This window comes from Moschus berezovskii, chromosome 22 (assembly GCF_049115385.1).
Source record: "Moschus berezovskii isolate FMDL1 chromosome 22, NW_MosBer_1.0, whole genome shotgun sequence".
NCBI classification, from domain to species: domain Eukaryota; kingdom Metazoa; phylum Chordata; class Mammalia; order Artiodactyla; family Moschidae; genus Moschus; species Moschus berezovskii.
The window spans coordinates 52,946,128-52,962,788 of record NC_142481.1 but is presented as its reverse complement, the minus strand read 5'-3'; the positions used below and the strand labels follow the sequence as shown (position 1 = coordinate 52,962,788).

At 45.8% G+C, this 16,661-nt stretch overlaps 1 protein-coding gene across 1 annotated transcript in view; it reads left to right on the top strand.

The window, feature by feature from the left end:
- Positions 1-548: 548 nt before the first annotated feature.
- The window catches only part of USP10 (ubiquitin specific peptidase 10), a 65,090-nt gene continuing 48,977 nt past the window's right edge, over positions 549-16,661 (top strand). Inside the window, exon 1 of the mRNA XM_055413023.2 lies at positions 549-740. Within this exon, the coding sequence (XP_055268998.2) occupies positions 549-740 (192 nt within the window). The remainder of the gene's footprint in view (positions 741-16,661) is intronic.

The window sequence follows — 16,661 nt, the reverse complement described above, 5'->3', positions numbered from 1 at the left end:
AACCAATGACCTGAAAACTGGTCTGTCTGCACACATGCATGTAGGTGTGTGATAGGTAACACTGGAGGCTTACCATTTGCCAGGCCCAATCCTAAACGCTTTACGGGTGCGTTTCTATTTTTTAAAAATATTCTCCGATGCCTAGTTAAAGGCGTGGCACAGTGCAGGCGCTCAGTGTGTTTGTGGAATGAATGAAAAGTGAACAAATATGAATGGGTGGATGCGACCTCCATAAACTCGACTGCTCTGAGATCTTCAGCTCGCACTCGGAGACCCCAGCCCAAGGGTTCGGCGGAACGGGCCGACCTCAGGCCGCAGCTCCCGACCCGGAGTTCCCGAGTCCCACCAAGCACCGCCCAGGTGGCCTCCGGGGTGGTGAGAAGCTCGGGGCGACCAGGCGTTCCGGCGTTATCACCTCCGTCCCCCGTGCGTTCCCTCGGGGCCCGGGAGTTCAGGTCTGCAGCGGGCGGGCCCGCGTCCGCAGGGGCGCTGGCTCAGGGTCCACCCCCGGCCGGCTCCCGCCGCGCACGCCCACCTGTCGGTCGCGCATGCGCAGCGCACGCCCGGCGCGCCCGGCCTCCCCACGCCCCGCGGCGCGCGGCCAGTGCGCAGGCGCGGCGGCCGATGCGAGTGTGTATGTGCGGGCGAGAAGATGGCGGCGGCGGGGGAAGCAGCGTGAGGAGCCGGAGGAGCGCCGAGGCTCATTGAAACGGGCCGCCATGGCCCTCCGCAGCCCGCAGGTAGCCGCCAGCCGGCGCCCTCGGCGGGAAGGGATCCCGGGCCGCGGGCGGGCGGGCACCGGGCAGGCGGGCGGGCGGGCGCACCCCGGCCCTGAGCGAGCGTGTGGGAGTGGGGGAGGGCGCCGGGACACGCTGCCCGGGACTAGGCCCCGAGCCTCCCGCTGCTTCCGCGCCTCGGCCGCCCTCAGCCCGGCCAGTCCCGCGCCCGAGCCCTCCGGGCCCCGCCTCGTAGGGGCGGCTGAGATGGGGCGCCCGGACCGGCCTCGAGAGGGTCTGGGGGGGCGCGAAGGGGTTAACCTCAGGGCTGGACCGCGGGGCGAGCCGGCGGTAAGGATGGGGCCCTGGCCGTCCCGGGAGGCGGCCCAGGGGCTTCGGGAGGCCCGGGAGCGGCAGAGCCTTCCACACCCTCCGGTTGCCTCTCTGCCCGCAGCGAACCACCGAGATTTGGGGGTGCACCGTTTTCCCCGTGGCACTAAAGGTTGCTTTCGCAGTTTGATTGACCTCGTGGCGGGGGGTGGGGGTGAGGGGGATAGCTGGTTTCCTGGCTTTCAGATTCTAGTGACTGAGGAGCAGCTTTAAGGTTACTGTTGCAAAGGGGACTCGAAATAACTGGCCAGGGCTGTACTTTTATTAATACCTGCCTTTGAGTGACATCCTTTGCGTGAATCCGTCTCAGCCCGGCTGACACTATACTAACGCACACTGTCAGAGAGGTCTCTCAGGCTTAGGGGCCATTTAAGATAATCCCGTAGTGGAAAGAAAGAGGAACGAGGACGCTTTTAGGGAGATAGTGTAGAGTTGAACTCAGTCCTCCCCACTCTCCCAAGTACAGTTGCTCTGTTTGAAAATCAGCATGTGGTCTTATTTGTCGGGCTTGCTGTGTAGACCCCTGATTTGTCGACTTCCAGTCCCTAGAAGTTGTTGCACTTTTTTTGTATCAACTCAGTGCTGTAGTATTAACTTTGTATTAAATATAGGGAAATGGAACAAAGTAGCTATTGGAAAACTGGTGGCCGGTAAATCATAACCCTCTCTAAGCAGTTGGTTTTTGTTGCCCTTTTGGGAATGGAGTAGGTTTTAATAATTTGTAATTAACGCGTGTCGCGGAATTTAAGACGCGATAACTTAAAAAAACTGAGATCTTATAGGAAGCTGCAATTTTGTTAAATTTTTGGCGCTTCAGTTTGCTCTACAACTTTCTGCCTTTAACTTTTTGTTCACTAGTACGTCTGTTTTTGAAAGTAACTCAGTAAAGTTCAATGAACAAAAAAAGGGCTTAGTGGTTGAATAAGTTTTACAAGTGTGTAATTCAAAGATTTCTTTCCTTAAGAGATTTAGTATTTGCCTTTTTCTCAACTTAAATTTTAAGATAAATAGCTACAAAATAGGTACAAGATTCATTGTGAACGAATGGGTCATAGTCGGTAGTGATTTTGAAATGAAAGAAGAATGTTTAGGCATAATTCACTTCATTATCATAAGCACCAGTCACAGGGCAAAATTGAAATGTTAATGAGCAGTGATAATATGTGAACGTGATTGTAATTTCGTTTGCTTTCCTTGTCCTAGTGTTTGTTTTATACAGCATTATTGCCTGCATGTTGTACATCTTTGGAAAATTAAGGTGGCAACAGTTAGCTGAACATAAATGTTAGCAACACTTCGGGTTTATTTTTTTAAAGTAGGATTGAAATGCTTTTAAGTTCTAGCATAGAGAAGGTAGGAAAGGAAATGGTATGATTTCTCATATTTTTCATAATTTTCTTTTTAGAAGAGTAGTAATGAAAACAGGTAATTAAATCATGTATGTGACAGGACTTAATGGTTGGATCCTGCTTAAGTTAGGCTGAACATTTTAATAATTTAGTTTTATTCAGTTACCTCCTGTCCTAAGGGTACTGCCTTGGTCATTGCCATTCATTAATTAAACAAATAACTGATTGAGCGATCACCCTGTGCTAAGCACAGTGATGCATATTACGTGTTTACTGTGGGGGTTAACAACCACAGATTAGCAGTAAGGGCTCTATTTTATTTTATTCTTAGATTTTTTTAAGGGTCCTATTTTAAAATTGGATTTTTAAGGTTACAATTTAAAACATTTATAGATTATATCCTATTTCTATAGTATCGATTGAACCCTTTTCCCTGGATTGACGTGAAACAGTGAAAAACTCGGAAACATTTCTAATTCGGATAATTTTCAACACATTTTAACAAACCCAAATAGTGAACTTTGACAACTGAGGTGAAAGTACGTCTCTAATTAATATTTGTCGTCACGAGGGAACTGATGAAATGATTTGGGATAATTAATTTGAACTGACCAGTGCTGTCTTAAACCAGAAGAAGCGTTTCTGATCGTTGCAGTTGTTCTTAGTGAAATCTCTACAGTAGCACTTCTTGCAACCTATCTGAATATCGTGTGGTTGCTCCTGTCCTGGTCCTCTGCAGCAGGCTCACCCCAGCCTTTTCCTTGCCTAGGATAGAATAGTGTGGCCCCTCATTTTGCACTGTGGGGTTTCTTGGACCCAACTTACAGCGTGTGGTAGTGTCGCTGAAGCACTGAATGTCTTTGTGTCCGGCAGCTGTGTCAGTAGTTCTCCAAAGAGAAGCATTCTGATTGGCCTTTCATAGTGAGCAGCTGGAGTAAATAAAATTATTTGAAGTATAGGATGTTTGGAGATACCAGTGTTCAGTTGTAGAGTGACAGCAACATTTTGAAACAGGTCCTCACGCTAGATACGCTATTTAAAGTTTGAGTTGATGATCTCCTCAGTGGTTCCTGCAGACCAGCAATGGAGGTGAGCCCCATCCAGGGCCTCCCCTTGCACTCTGGAGCCCATCTTGTGGGGACCAAGTGATGAAGTGATGGCAAGTAATAAGTGGACCCACCTCATTCTAAATTCCTCTCCAGAGCAAGTTAGGACGTTTATTTCATATTTTTTTGAATGTAGAACTGACACGACTTGAATAGTGGGTCACATAGGAAAACTTAAGGAAGAAAAAAATTCCAAAGCTTAATGATTATTTAATGCCAGGCCTAGTGGCACGTTGACTTTCTGCTGTGCTCAGACTATAATATTCAAGTAATTGAGAAAAGTTGTATCATCTCAACCTGAAGTAGTTACATTAAGATTATTTGTTTGTGTTTTTACAAATTTCAGACATGTAAGTACTTGCTGTTAAGAGATCTGGCTTTTCAAGTGGCACACTGAAGGTGGTTGCTGAGGACACTTCTGACTGACAATCCACTAAGTATGAAAACCAGTGGGAAGCACTTGCTTTTGAATTTGTAATTACGCTGTCACAGTTCTCTTTACTGCCACACAGGCAAGAATCACTGTGGCACAAAACAGATAAATCTGTTTGCAGTGGAATTTCCTGGCCTTGGGCCATTGGATTACTGTCATTTGTCATTTGAGTGCTACTTCAGCACTGTAGATGTTCAATTCCAAAGACTTGCATGTGCTTGGACTGCAGTTTTCCTGTTTTTTGACGTGATCTCCCAATAGGTCTTTCTGTATTCATTTCTGTCAGTGCAGGCTGGACGAAGAACTGAGTGTAGGCAAAATAAAGATAGCCCTTGGGTAGGTTTATAGTACTATTTGTTTCAAGGATCAGACATTGTAGAATCTGTCATAAACCTCAAGGTGGAGTCTTCAGAGCGTAGACTTTTCATGAGTGGGCCACTTCCTGACTATTTGAAAGCTCCTCAGCCATGACCCCATTTTCAGCAGATGCCCGGAGAAACCAATCATTCCATGCTGCTCCCTGTCTGGAAAGGCCCTGTGCTCGGGTTGCCCTCTTCCAGGAGTAGGCTTGGTGAGGTGTAGAGGTGGAAGTGTGGTTTGGGGTGGGGAGGACACAGCCGGTCTTCCTGGATATGCCCTCTCTGGCTGCCTTGAGAGCTGAGAGATGACTAGGTGCCTGGACCATGTGCTAGCCCAGGGCTGCTCCTCTGCTCACCCCTCTCAGGCCTTTCTCTCCTGGGCTTCATCTGCAGCTTTTTTTGGTTGTCATTCTTCAGGTCAGTTCTCACTTTATTTTTCTGGTTATCAGCTCAAGGACCATCTCACCATCTCATAAGCCTACACTCTCTGATTTAAGAGTCTCACAAGTAGTGCATTGGAAATAAAAATACCTCCTAGTAGAAAGACTGGTGCCCCACTCTTGTGCCTTTGGTATCCAAGTTTTACACCTAGCTGCCTGCCCCTCTCTCTCTTGTTTTTTGATGGTGGTACAGTTTTGTTTCCCCACTTGTACTTGTTTTATGGAGAAATGCTGCTTTTTATCTGTGTGTATTACATGCACACCGTTGGCATGCCAGTGCTCTTTTCTAGCAAAATAGTCTTTAAAGTTTCAAAAGATTCAGTGTGATAGCTGCAAACTTATATTATCATTGGAGCTACTGTGAAAAAAAAGTAAATGTAACTTGAATAATATTAGCGATCTCAAGTATGCTCTGCTTAAGACACCGAATGTAAGAAAAAAACCTTGCATTTAAGACTGAACAAAATAGAGGGCTTCATGTTACAGACCTGTTATTGTGGATGAGCTGGCTGGGGAGGGAAGGGAGGAGTCCCGTGAATAGTCCCCCCCCCAACCCCCATCCTCACCCCTTTCCTGGAGCTGTAGTTCCATGAGAGCCATCGGATGCACTGGAAGTGGTGGGGACAGTTTTTTGGACCATTTTCTCAATTTACTTTCCTCACTGTTCAGAAAAATAGACGTTTATCATTATTGTGAGTACAAGTCAAAAGTATTCTTTTAAAATATGTTGAATAAAGCTGGATCTCTGTATAAATTGTCTGCTGCAAGCCATGGACCTTGTGAACTACAACCAGAACTGCCCAGGAACATTTAATACGTGGCTGTGTGTGGGGAATTTTGATTTGGCTTCTGGGCTAATGAGTTAGTCTGCATTGTTTAATTATTCTCACATAAAGATAGTATCCTTTTCTCTGGATATAAGCGATGCATTTTAAATTTTATTATACTCATTTAACTTTAGTTAGGGCCAGTCAGCTTGTGAATTTATTTGGTACTCTGGTAACCATCAAGAGCATTTCTGGTTTTCCTCTTATGTGTCTCTCCTGTTTTAGACAGTTTATAACTCCAGAGGAGTGAAGCAATGCCTTTTGAGAGAATTTCATCATTAAAATATGTACTCTTTCTATTTTTTCTGAAAATATCAGTCTTTTTACTTTTGATAGCACCTGGGAGGAAATAAAAGAGAATTTGAAAATGACGTTTAATTCTCGAGTTTTTGGAGATTCCTGCCTGATGTTGTAGAAAACTTCTGTCTCTCAATATTTAAGTGGTAATTCTACCAAGATGTGTGTGTTTATTTGAGACCTGGAGAGTAGGCCTTCGGGGTAGATCTGCTGATTGGACAAGTAGGAGCATATTTATTATGAAACGGAGCATTGCTGAGATCAGCATGTGGAGTGGTTGTGTAGTTTATAAGCTGCATGGTTTGTGAAGTGCTGTGGCTGGCATTATCCTTAAGCAACCCTGTAATGTATTCCTATTATCACCATTTTACAGATGGGTAAAGAGAGACTCGGGAGGTTGTGATTGAAGTCACGTGGCCACGAAAGGTGCTATCGGGGACTTAAGAGCAGGTTTTGGACTTCTAGCCTCTGCTGTTTGTACTTGGCCAGACTGATAAAGGCCTGCTGTTTCATGGTGCAATTTCCTCATGATAATTCTCAGAGAAGGTTTATGGAATGACCGAATGAATGAAATAAAGGTTTACATGTTTAAAGTAATTATTTAGGGCTGGAAAAGGAAATGGCAACCCACTCCAGCATTGTTGCTTGGAAAACCCCATGGACAGAAGAGCCTGGCAACCTACATGGGGTCCATGGGGTCGCAAAGAATTGGGCACAACTTAGAAACTGAAAAGCAACAACCAGTCTGTTACTAATTATTAATTGCTAGATTCTGTGTAGAGTGCATTTTGGTAAAACTTGTTCATTAATTTTATTTTTAAATACAAAGTAAAGACTTGAATTTCTGGAACAGACATGTTTAAAGTAAAAAGTCACTCTCTTCCCTCCCTGATCCTTGGTCCCATTGGTCTGTCCTGTGTGTTTTTCCTATTCAGACACTGTTTTTGTCCCCCTGTCTCATAATGCAGTCTTCTAAGCTGAAACTCCAATACTTTGGCCACCTCACGCGACGAGTTGACTCACTGGAAAAGACTCTGATGTTAGGAGGGATTGGGGGCGGGAGGAGACAGGGACGACAGAGAACGAGATGGCTAGATGGCATCACCGACTCGATGGACATGAGTTTGAGTTTGTGATGGACAGGGAGGCCTGGCGTGCTGTGATTCATGGGGTCGCAAAGAGTTGGACACGGCTGAGTGACTGAAAAAAAAAAAAAAACCCCGATGGTTGGGCTTCCCTTGTGGCTCAGCTGGTAAAGAACCCACCTGCACTGCGGGAGAACTGGGTTTGATCCCTAGGTTGGGAAGATCCCCTGGAGAAGGAACAGCTACCCACTCCAGGATTCTGGCCTGGAGAAGTCCATGGACTGGATATGGGTAGCCCATGGGGTCGCAGAGAGTCAGACCCTGAGCAACACTGAGCGACTTTCGCACACACATGACCAGATAGTCAGTGAGCAGGACTTTTTGGAGCACCTCTTGTTTTTAAAATTATTGAAGCTGTCTATTCAAGTAGAATAGAATTTTTCTTATTTTTATTGGATTTTGCCAGGGGATGGAGCAGATGTTCTGGAGGTTATAGTGGTTCTCTGTGACCCAGTATACTGAGAACTGTGGAGGTGCTGTAGAAATTTGTGACTATTAAAACGCCTGAACAATTTTTTTTTTCTTTAAGAAATGGTATTTTCAAGACATTCAACCCCTTAATTATAGCAGTCATGATGTCCAGTTTTTATATTGTAAAAAAAATGATCTGATTCAAATTCAAATTCTTATCTGTTGGTGAACTCTGCATTAAAGAAGACCCTTGAGAGGACAAACCTTTGGTTAGTTTGAGAGGTTAGTAGGTCATCAACCTTGGTGACTAGTGGGGAATTGGATAATGAACCTGGGCTTTCTCCTGTCTTACCCAAAATCAGACTTTCCTCACTTCCCCGCTTTCTTTCTTTCTTTTTGGCCACGCTGCAATCTTAGTTCCCTGACCAGGGAGCAGAACTGTGCCCCCTGCAGTGACCTATAGAGTCCTAACCACTGGACCACCAGGAGATTCTCTAAAAGATAAGCAACTTTAATTCATTAGTTATTTGGAGGCAGAGTGGGAGATACATTTTGCTTAGTAACATTAAGAAAATAATTAGTGGTGAATTAAAACATGAAGTTTTTTTAATGGTAAAAAACTTAGAACTTTTATGTTAAAAAAACTTAAAACTACATATTAATTTGATCAAAAAGCAAGTTAGACTGTGAAATATTTGAAAAAGATTGAGAAAGAGTTTTTCATAAAATATCTGTCAATAAGCTGGTTCATGTTGGGTCCCCCCCCCTTTGTATTTATTAAAATACTGCAGTGGCAAGAAAAGAAAAACAAATCTTAAAGAACTGTCCCACTCCTCATGTCTGCATCCTCTCCCCAGAAATCGTATTCCACCACTTCGAATAAAATGCAAAGTCAGGTCTTCCAAGGGTAGTATTCTGTGTCTTTGGAATTAATTTGTAGTATACCAGGCACTTTTATTCAGAACTGCATATAAAGGACTTTATATCTTTTGTGATTGCTCAGACAAAGAATTTTGGTGGCCAGGCCTTAGCAGGATAGAGCTGAAACGAGATCTGTGCTTTGGGAGTTGTCGGACACGACTGAAGTGACTTAGCAGCAGCAGTAGCAGGAGAGGGAAACAGGCTAACTGATGAATCCCCTTTTTAGGGTGGTAATTCCTGTAACAGAAGTGTGACCAATATAGTCAGAAACTTTCATTCATTCGTTCAGCAAGTAGTCATTGAGTGGCTGCTGTGTACCAGGCACTGAGGATGGAGTGATAAGCAGAGATGGGCATTGTCCTTCTTACCAGGCAGCTTACTGTCTAGAGAGAGAGACACACACTAATCAGATAGTCACAGGAATGCAGAGGGCCATTCCACACTGAAGACTGTGTCTGGAGGAAGGGCTGGGGAGGCAGGGAACTGGCTCCCAAAAGCAGGGCCTTGGCTGATACCCAGCCTGAGATGGCTCTGTGGCTGCAGGGCCTGGGGAGCCACTGAGAACTGGGTGCCAAGGTGGCGGGAGGGCGGGGAGGCGGCCAGTCTTACCCCGGGGAGAGTGTGGAAGAGGGTGATGCACACGCTGTGTGCCCTGCAGAACCATCCTGCAGGCTCAGGGCGGCCGCGAGCTTCAGCTTGGGGAGGGTGCTGTGGAGGTGTGGGGAGTAGCAGTGCCATGTGGGTTGGAAAGGGGAGCGTCAGGGGAAGCTGAGAAGAAGCTTCAGGAGAAGCTGACTCTCCTAGGAAGGTGACATTTGAGCAGAGAAGCTCAGGGATAGGGTGTGGGGGGCAGCGCACGCGGAAGGAAGAGCAGAGTCCTTTGGCCTGTGGCCTGTTCGGGCACCTGTGCTCGGTGGGTGACTGCCTGGTGTGTAGGGTAGGATGCTGGGATGCTGTGTGGGGATTGGGGGACGAAGGACCTTGGTAGTCCAGCCTTGGTGGTGGTGTCTGTGGGAAAGCACAGGCTCTGTTTGAGTTGCTGATGGAGGTGGTTGTTCTAGGCCTGGTTGGGGTCCTTCCCAGGGTGGCAAGGGTGTCCTCTGCCAGCTTTCCTCTAGATCCCAGAATGTTCGCTCTGCTCACCTCAGCACCTTTAACCCTAAAACTTGGAGGGGTAAAATATTGGACATTTGTTTGGGGATATCTGAGGCAGATTAGTGCAAGGCAGATAGCCCTTGAGTGTCCTCAGTGATAATTGGATAGAGTCGTTAGGGAAGGTCATTTGGGGACATCAGTTAGTTCAGTTCAGTCTCTCAGTCCTGTCTGACTCTTTGCGATCCCATGGACTACAGTACGCCAGGCCTCCCTGTCCATCACCAACTCCCAGAACTTGCTCAAACTCATGTCCATCGAGTCAGTGATGCCATCCAACCATCTCGTCCTCTGTCGTCCCTTCTCCTCCTGCCATCAAGTCTTTCCCAGCATCAGTCTTTTCCAGTGAGTCCGTTCTTTGCATGAGGTGGCCAAAGTATTGGGGTTTCAGCTTCAGCATCAGTCCTTCCAATGAACACCCAGGACTGATCTCCTTGAAAGTGGACTGATTGGATCTCTTGCAGTCCAAGGGACTCTCAAGAGTCTTCTCCAGCACCACAGTTCAAAAGCGTCAATTCTTCAGCACTCAGCTTTCTTTATAGTTCAACTCTCACATCTATACATGACCACCGGAAAAATCATAGCTTTGACTAGACGGACCTTTGTTGGCAAAGTAATGTCTCTGCTTTTTAATATGCTATCTAGGTTGGTCATAGCTTTTTTCCAAGGAGCAAGCGTCTTTTAACTTCATGGCTGCAATCACCATCTGGAGTGATTTTTGGAGCCCAAGAAAATAACGTCTGTCACTGTTCCCATTGTTTCTCCATCTGTTTGCCATGGAGTGATGGGACCGGATGCCATGGTCTTAGTTTTTTGAATGTTGAGTTTTAAGCCAACTTTTTCAACTCTCTTCTCTCACCTTCATCAGGAGGCTCTTTAGTTCCTCTTCACTTTCTGCCCATATTCTCTTTAATTTTGGGGGAGGGGGGCAACTTTAAAAACCAGCATTTATTCCTTGATTGTAAAGAAAAAATATCACTCATATATCATGACTCTGAGATGACTTCTGTTAATATTTTGAAATGCTTACCTTTAAATTTTAGACATTTGTGCTCATTTTACCTAACGGGCTGTGCTTTGCTTAGTCGCTCAGTTGTGTCTGACTTTATAGACCATGGAATTCTCCAGGCCAGGATTCTTTACCAGCTGAGCCACAAGGGAAGCCCAAGAATGCTGGAGTAGGTAGCCTGTCCCTTCTCCAGCAGATCTTCCCGACCCAGGAATCGAACCGGGATCTCCTGCATTGCAGGTGGATTCTTTACCCACTGAGCTATGAGGGAAGCCCTGTTTTATAGAACAGTATGCCTTAAGTCACGACCCTTGGTCAGGGTCTTCACCGCCGCACCACCTGGCGTCCTGGTGGCCATCCAGCCCCACTGAACGGGGGCCCTCATCAGGCCCATCTGGGTCCCCTCAGCCCCACGCATGTGTCAGAGCCTCTGCATGCGTTTGTTTACCGCCTTCCCCTTAACCTGCCGAGCCCTTTCCCATGAATGGAATTAACTGAGTCATAGTTTGGACATTTAGAAACGTTTTCAGTCTAGGTTAGTTATGAACAACAACAAAAGATGCCAGTTTGTGGCATCTGAGAGGTAATGTTAGTAATTTTAGCCCCGAATTGAGTGACTTGTGGAAACAGAACCGACTCAGGAGCCTGACACGTTGCCACTTTGAAGACCTGCCACCCTGGGTCTTGAGCATGAGAGTTCAGTTTTGTTTAAAGTTCAGCAGCTAACTGATTGACAAATTCCTCTCCTCAAACATTTATCCAACTTATCCAACTCTTGCTGTATATTGTATTATATTCCCCAAAGCCATAAGAAACTGCTGGGTGCCATGTGGTGAGATAGGACTCTTGGTGTGGGGACAGCTTGGGCTCCGCCCCAACTCTGTTTAACTGTGACTGTCTGCCGTCTTTGAGGATTGGGGCATAGCATTAAGCCAATTTGCCATTGGAAATTCTTGCAGCCTTTTTTTTTGTTGTTGTTGCTGATCATGGATTTGTCAGCTTAGAAATTCTTGTCTCCAGTTTTTCACAAATTGGTGCTAAAATAACACTCTTGGTTCCATCTTGATTCTTACTGAATTCTTGGCTTTTCCATGCCACACTGCACAGTGTAAGTTAAGTGCCAGGAGCACAAACTTTATTTTTCATGTGTGACTGGAGTTCTATTCCATGAGAAAGAGATAAGAGATTGCTTTGGAAAAAAAAATTCTTGAGCAGTCTCTAGTTTTGTCTGGAAGCTTCTCTGGCATTTGAACTTCACTCACAATGGCACTGTAGCAATATCCTAGAGTGACTGGTCTTGGACACAGAGTTGCCACAGCTCAGTTTGGAGAGACTTGGCCTCTCACCCCCTGGCACATGTTGAACAAATGAGTTTCTTTTCAAGATGGACAGAAAGTAAAATATGTTGCCATTTTGTTTCTTTGCCATTGATTTCTTTTTGTTTGAAAGCATAGATCTGCGTTAGCTTCCTCCCTTCCCTGTGAAGAAGGGAAGGACTCCCAAGCATGTCCTGCACGGGAGCCTAGAGGGCCCTGTGGACTTTGGTGCTGGGGGTGCCCTGTCCTTCCTCCCAGTCAGTCAGCTCTTCCCGGAGGCCTGCAGGCTGCCAGCCCCGGATGGGCTGAGTGCCCGAGTAGTGGAAGGAAGGCATGGCCCTGCCTGGCAGAAGACACAGCACACAGGTGTCGTCTGGCAGAACCTCCTTCCAGTCCTAGGAGTGAAGGTCAGGACCACAGGGTGCAGGAACCACATGGCGCAGATTTTCCCTCCCTCAGTTCAGTTCAGTTCAGTCGCTCAGTCGTGTCCAACTCTTTGCAACCCCATGAATCACAGCACCTCCGGCCTCCCTGTCCATCACCAACTCCTGGAGTTCACTCAAACTCATGTCCACAAAGTCGGTGATGCCATCCAGCCATCTCTTTCTCTGTCGTCCCCTTCTCCTCCCGCCCCCAACCTTCCTAGCATCAGAGTCTTTTCCAGTGAGTCAACTCATTGCATGAGGTGGCCAAAGTATTGGAGTTTCAGCTTTAGCATCAGTCCTTCCAATGAACACCCAGGACTCATCTCCTTTAGAATGGACTGGTTGGATCTCCTTGCAGTCCAAGGGACTCTCAAGAGTCTTCTCCAGCACCACAGTTCAAAAGCATCAATTCTTCGGCGCTCAGCTTTCTTCACAGTCCAACTCTCACATCCATACATGACCACTGAAAAAACCATAGCCTTGACTAGACGGACCTTGGTTGGCAAAGTAATGTCTCTGCTTTTTAATATACTATCTAGGTTGGTCATAACTTTCCTCCCAAGGAGTAAGCGTCTTTTAATTTCATGGCTGCAATCAGCATCCACAGTGATTTTGGAGCCCCCCAAAATAAAGTCTGCCACTGTTTCCCCATCTATTTCCCATGAAGTGATGGGACCAGATGCCATGATCCTTGTTTTCTGAATGTTGAGCTTCAAGCCTTTTCACTCTCCTCTTTCACTTTCATCAAGAGGCTTTTGAGTTCCTCTTCACTTTCTGCCATAAGGGTGGTGTCTTCTGCATATCTGAGGTTATTGATATTTCTCCTGGCAATCTTGATTCCAGCTTGTGCTTCTTCCAGCCCAGCGTTCCTCATGATGTACCCTGCATATAAGTTAAATAATCAGGGTGACAATATACAGCCTTGCCCTCCCTAGACCTACGTTGATAGTAACGAGAGCTGCTGCAGAAGAGCTGGGCTGCTCCTGAGGTTTTCAGATGAATTGCAGTTCTTGCGTTAAGAATGCGGGTGAACTCTAGGCTTTCTTTAAGGGTTTCATGACTCTCCTTATTCCTGTGGTATAGTTTCTTGAACCCAGGCGACTCATCTGTATATCACCTAATCTGTTTTGTTTCATTCTTTGGGCTGTTTCTCCACAGGTTTAGCTGAGATCAGAGGACCGTTACTGATGCAATAAATACCTTCATGGTAGCTTTCCCCATATTGGTCCAGAGCATTGATCCTTTGTTGACCTGGTCTGAGCAAATGCTGTTATCTCCAAATTCTAGATCCACAGAGCTGTCTACATTCCCAGGTGGAGATCCTGAGTATGTCATTGGTCAGTGTGGAAAGAGAACTTTTCCATTGGCTTGCTGCCTTAGTTATGTTTTGTGTTTCCTACCTTTGTCATCTCAGACAGCTCAGCCAGTGTCATCGTTTGTTCACTGGTTATTTTTTGAACTCAGCTCTGTGCCAGCAAAAATGAGCACAGAGAAGTTGTCTCTGCTGCAGCACGCTACCCCCTCTATCCACGCGCTTGCTCCCTGGCCCCGGGCCATTTGAAGTGGGTGAGTCTTCTCAGGCAGGCCTGCCTCCCTGCCCTCTTTATTTATTTTAGTTTTTCAAAGTGGACAGCTTGGTTTATTTTGCACTTTTCCTAGGACCATACCTTATAGATGGCATTGTTGTTTACTTGCTAAGTTGTGTCCGACTCTTTTGTGACCCCTGGACTGATGGGGTACAAATGGTAATTATTTTCAAGTTATTTTCTCTTTTCTATTGTGTATTATTTTTCAGTTGGCAGGATCATAATTGAAACTGAGAGTATGCTCTAAAATACCATACTTTGAAGTAACCTTAAAGTTGTTGTTCATTCACTAAATCATGTTCGACTTTTTTCCGACCCCGTGGACTGCAGCTTTTCCGACCCATGGACTGCAGCACACCAGGCTCCCCCGTCCTTCACTGTCTCTGTGAGTTGGCTAGAATTCATGTCCATTGAGTCAGTGAATTAAATTGTTTTATGTCTGACAATAACAGATGATGTTCTACCATTTACTTCTGTTTATGTTCAGGGAAAAAGACTTTCTGACCTAATTGGAGATTTCCAGCTCTAATGCCTCCGTGAGTTAAGCTTCAGCTAATATAGTGAAAGAATGAACTACTAGCTTCATTTTTGAATTTCTTTTCTGCCCTCTTTAAAATCGCAGCCTCCTGTACCCCCGCTGCCTTCTTGCCTTGCTTTCTCTTAAGAGCACTTAACACCTTCTGACCCCCTTCATCTGATATCCTAACAGTTACTTGGTTCATTTTCTCTCCTTCACTAGAGTGGAAGAGTAGTGAGGGGAAGGCGTTCTTCTGTTCACTGATACATTCCCTGAGCCTGCAATGTAATAGGTGCTCAGAGATATACTTATTGATGATAATTAAGGAAGATATGACACAGTCTGTACAGTTAGGAAATCCCTGGTTGACTGTGGGAAGGAGGCTAATCACCTGTTAAAATCCAGAGTAACTCAGGTTTGTTAGCAAAGTAGTTCGCAAAGAGGAGGCTCAAACTGAGTTCTGCAGTGTGAGAAGCCAGCCGGGCCAGCTATGTTAGCTGCTGCTTGTAGCTGCTCAGGAAGGTGCCTAAAGAGTTCTTAGCCTGTGCAGGTAGCGGGTGACTCAGTAGGTGACTGAGGCACAGGAAATTATTGGGGCAGGTTCTGAGATATGCAGTGTGTTGAACTCTGGTGCACATGGCTGGTTTTGCAGGGGGAATTCAGGCAGTAAAGGAGGTGGGTAATGAGTGCCCTGAGAATGAATGGGATTTGGACACATGGAGAGAAAGGAGGAGGGCATTTGATGTGGGCCGGTGCCTCCAGCTTTTGTGGTAAACGGTCACCCAGCCTGAGAGAGGAGTTGGGAGCCCTGCGGTGGTGTCCAGGATACAAGGCTCAGCTTGCCGTAAGGACGACCCTGGGATGCTGTGCTGCATCCCCTGTTTCTCAGGCTGACACTACACTAAAAGTCAGCGGGGATCCTGTTAATGGAATGTTTGGCTTCTGTAGGTCTGGGCTGGGGGTCTGAGAGCTGCCTAAACTCTCAGGCTGCGTCTCTGCTGCTGGGCTGGGACCCACACTGTGAGTAGCAGGGTCGTACAGGACATGGGGAGGGTGAAAGCGTCTGCCTGTCCTGGAATCGTATGCCGAACGTATGCCGAAATGTGTGCATGTGCATTCTTGAGGTGGTGGGCCTTGTTTGCTGACATCACCTCCTCAGCACCGCCAGAGAGGTTAGGGGAGTCACTGTCTCATAGAAGCAGTGTGCCGATTAAACAGCATCCTAGCTCCCTGACCTGGCATCACTTAATTGGGATGCTTACATTAATTCATGCAGTTGCTGCTGTTTTTACCAAATGAAATCTTTTGAGCATTTTGTTGTTTTGATGAGATTGTCCCAGGAACTGGGGTACATATATAATTCAAGATAATCTTCCAAGTTTCTTATCCAAGAGTTTGGAAGAACAGTGAAGTTTGCTATTGGCATAAGTGCAAAACCTGAAATTTTGAGGAAGTAGTGGACCTTTTGATTTTAAGGTTAAGCCGGAACATAACAGTGAATGAATCTAGGTGTTGGCAGCTTGAAATATGGAACTGTGGTATAACTGAGCAGTCCAAGTTGAAAGTGTGAGTTTGGAATTCATCTGCCTAGTTGAAGCTGTGAGAGTAGGTGGACTGCTTAGTGGGAGAATGAATATCCAGGTGTCAGCCCAGAGGAGAGAGAATGGTTAAGAGCCAGAACCAAGTCCTGAAGAAGGTACACAGTCCCCTCCCGGAAAGATTATTATGAAAAGTGTATGTGAGAGAGGTCTTATTATTAATCAAGTGCTTGATAGATTGATGAGCTTAAGGATGTAAAATGATTTGGTTTGAATTTTGTTATTTTCGGAAAACCAGAATGTTGGAGGCAAAAGATTTCATTGAGTCAAAAGAGCAAATGGAAAATGAGTTCCTTTACAAAGCAGTGTATCTGTGGAAAAGACATTTCTGAAAAGTTGCATTGGAGTGGAATGTTTCTATCAAATTATTTCTAGTTTAGTTGTGTTATAGTTTTTCTTCTGATGGTTGGGCTTTAACTTGTTAATGACCAATAAACCCTTTAAAGCACTAAAAGAATTCCCATTTTACAAACATCTGCTCTGGAGAAACAAAAAAACATCTTCTCTGGATGTCCATTGAGCAGTGGGTGCTCTTACGGAGTGAACAGTCATCTTAGATTGTTTTGTGGTTTCTTCTGTCTGGTTTAGGGCCCTAACTGAGTATGGGAGTAGTTATGCTGCCCCCACCCCAGTTGTCTGCTTAGTTTCTTCCACTCCTGAATCG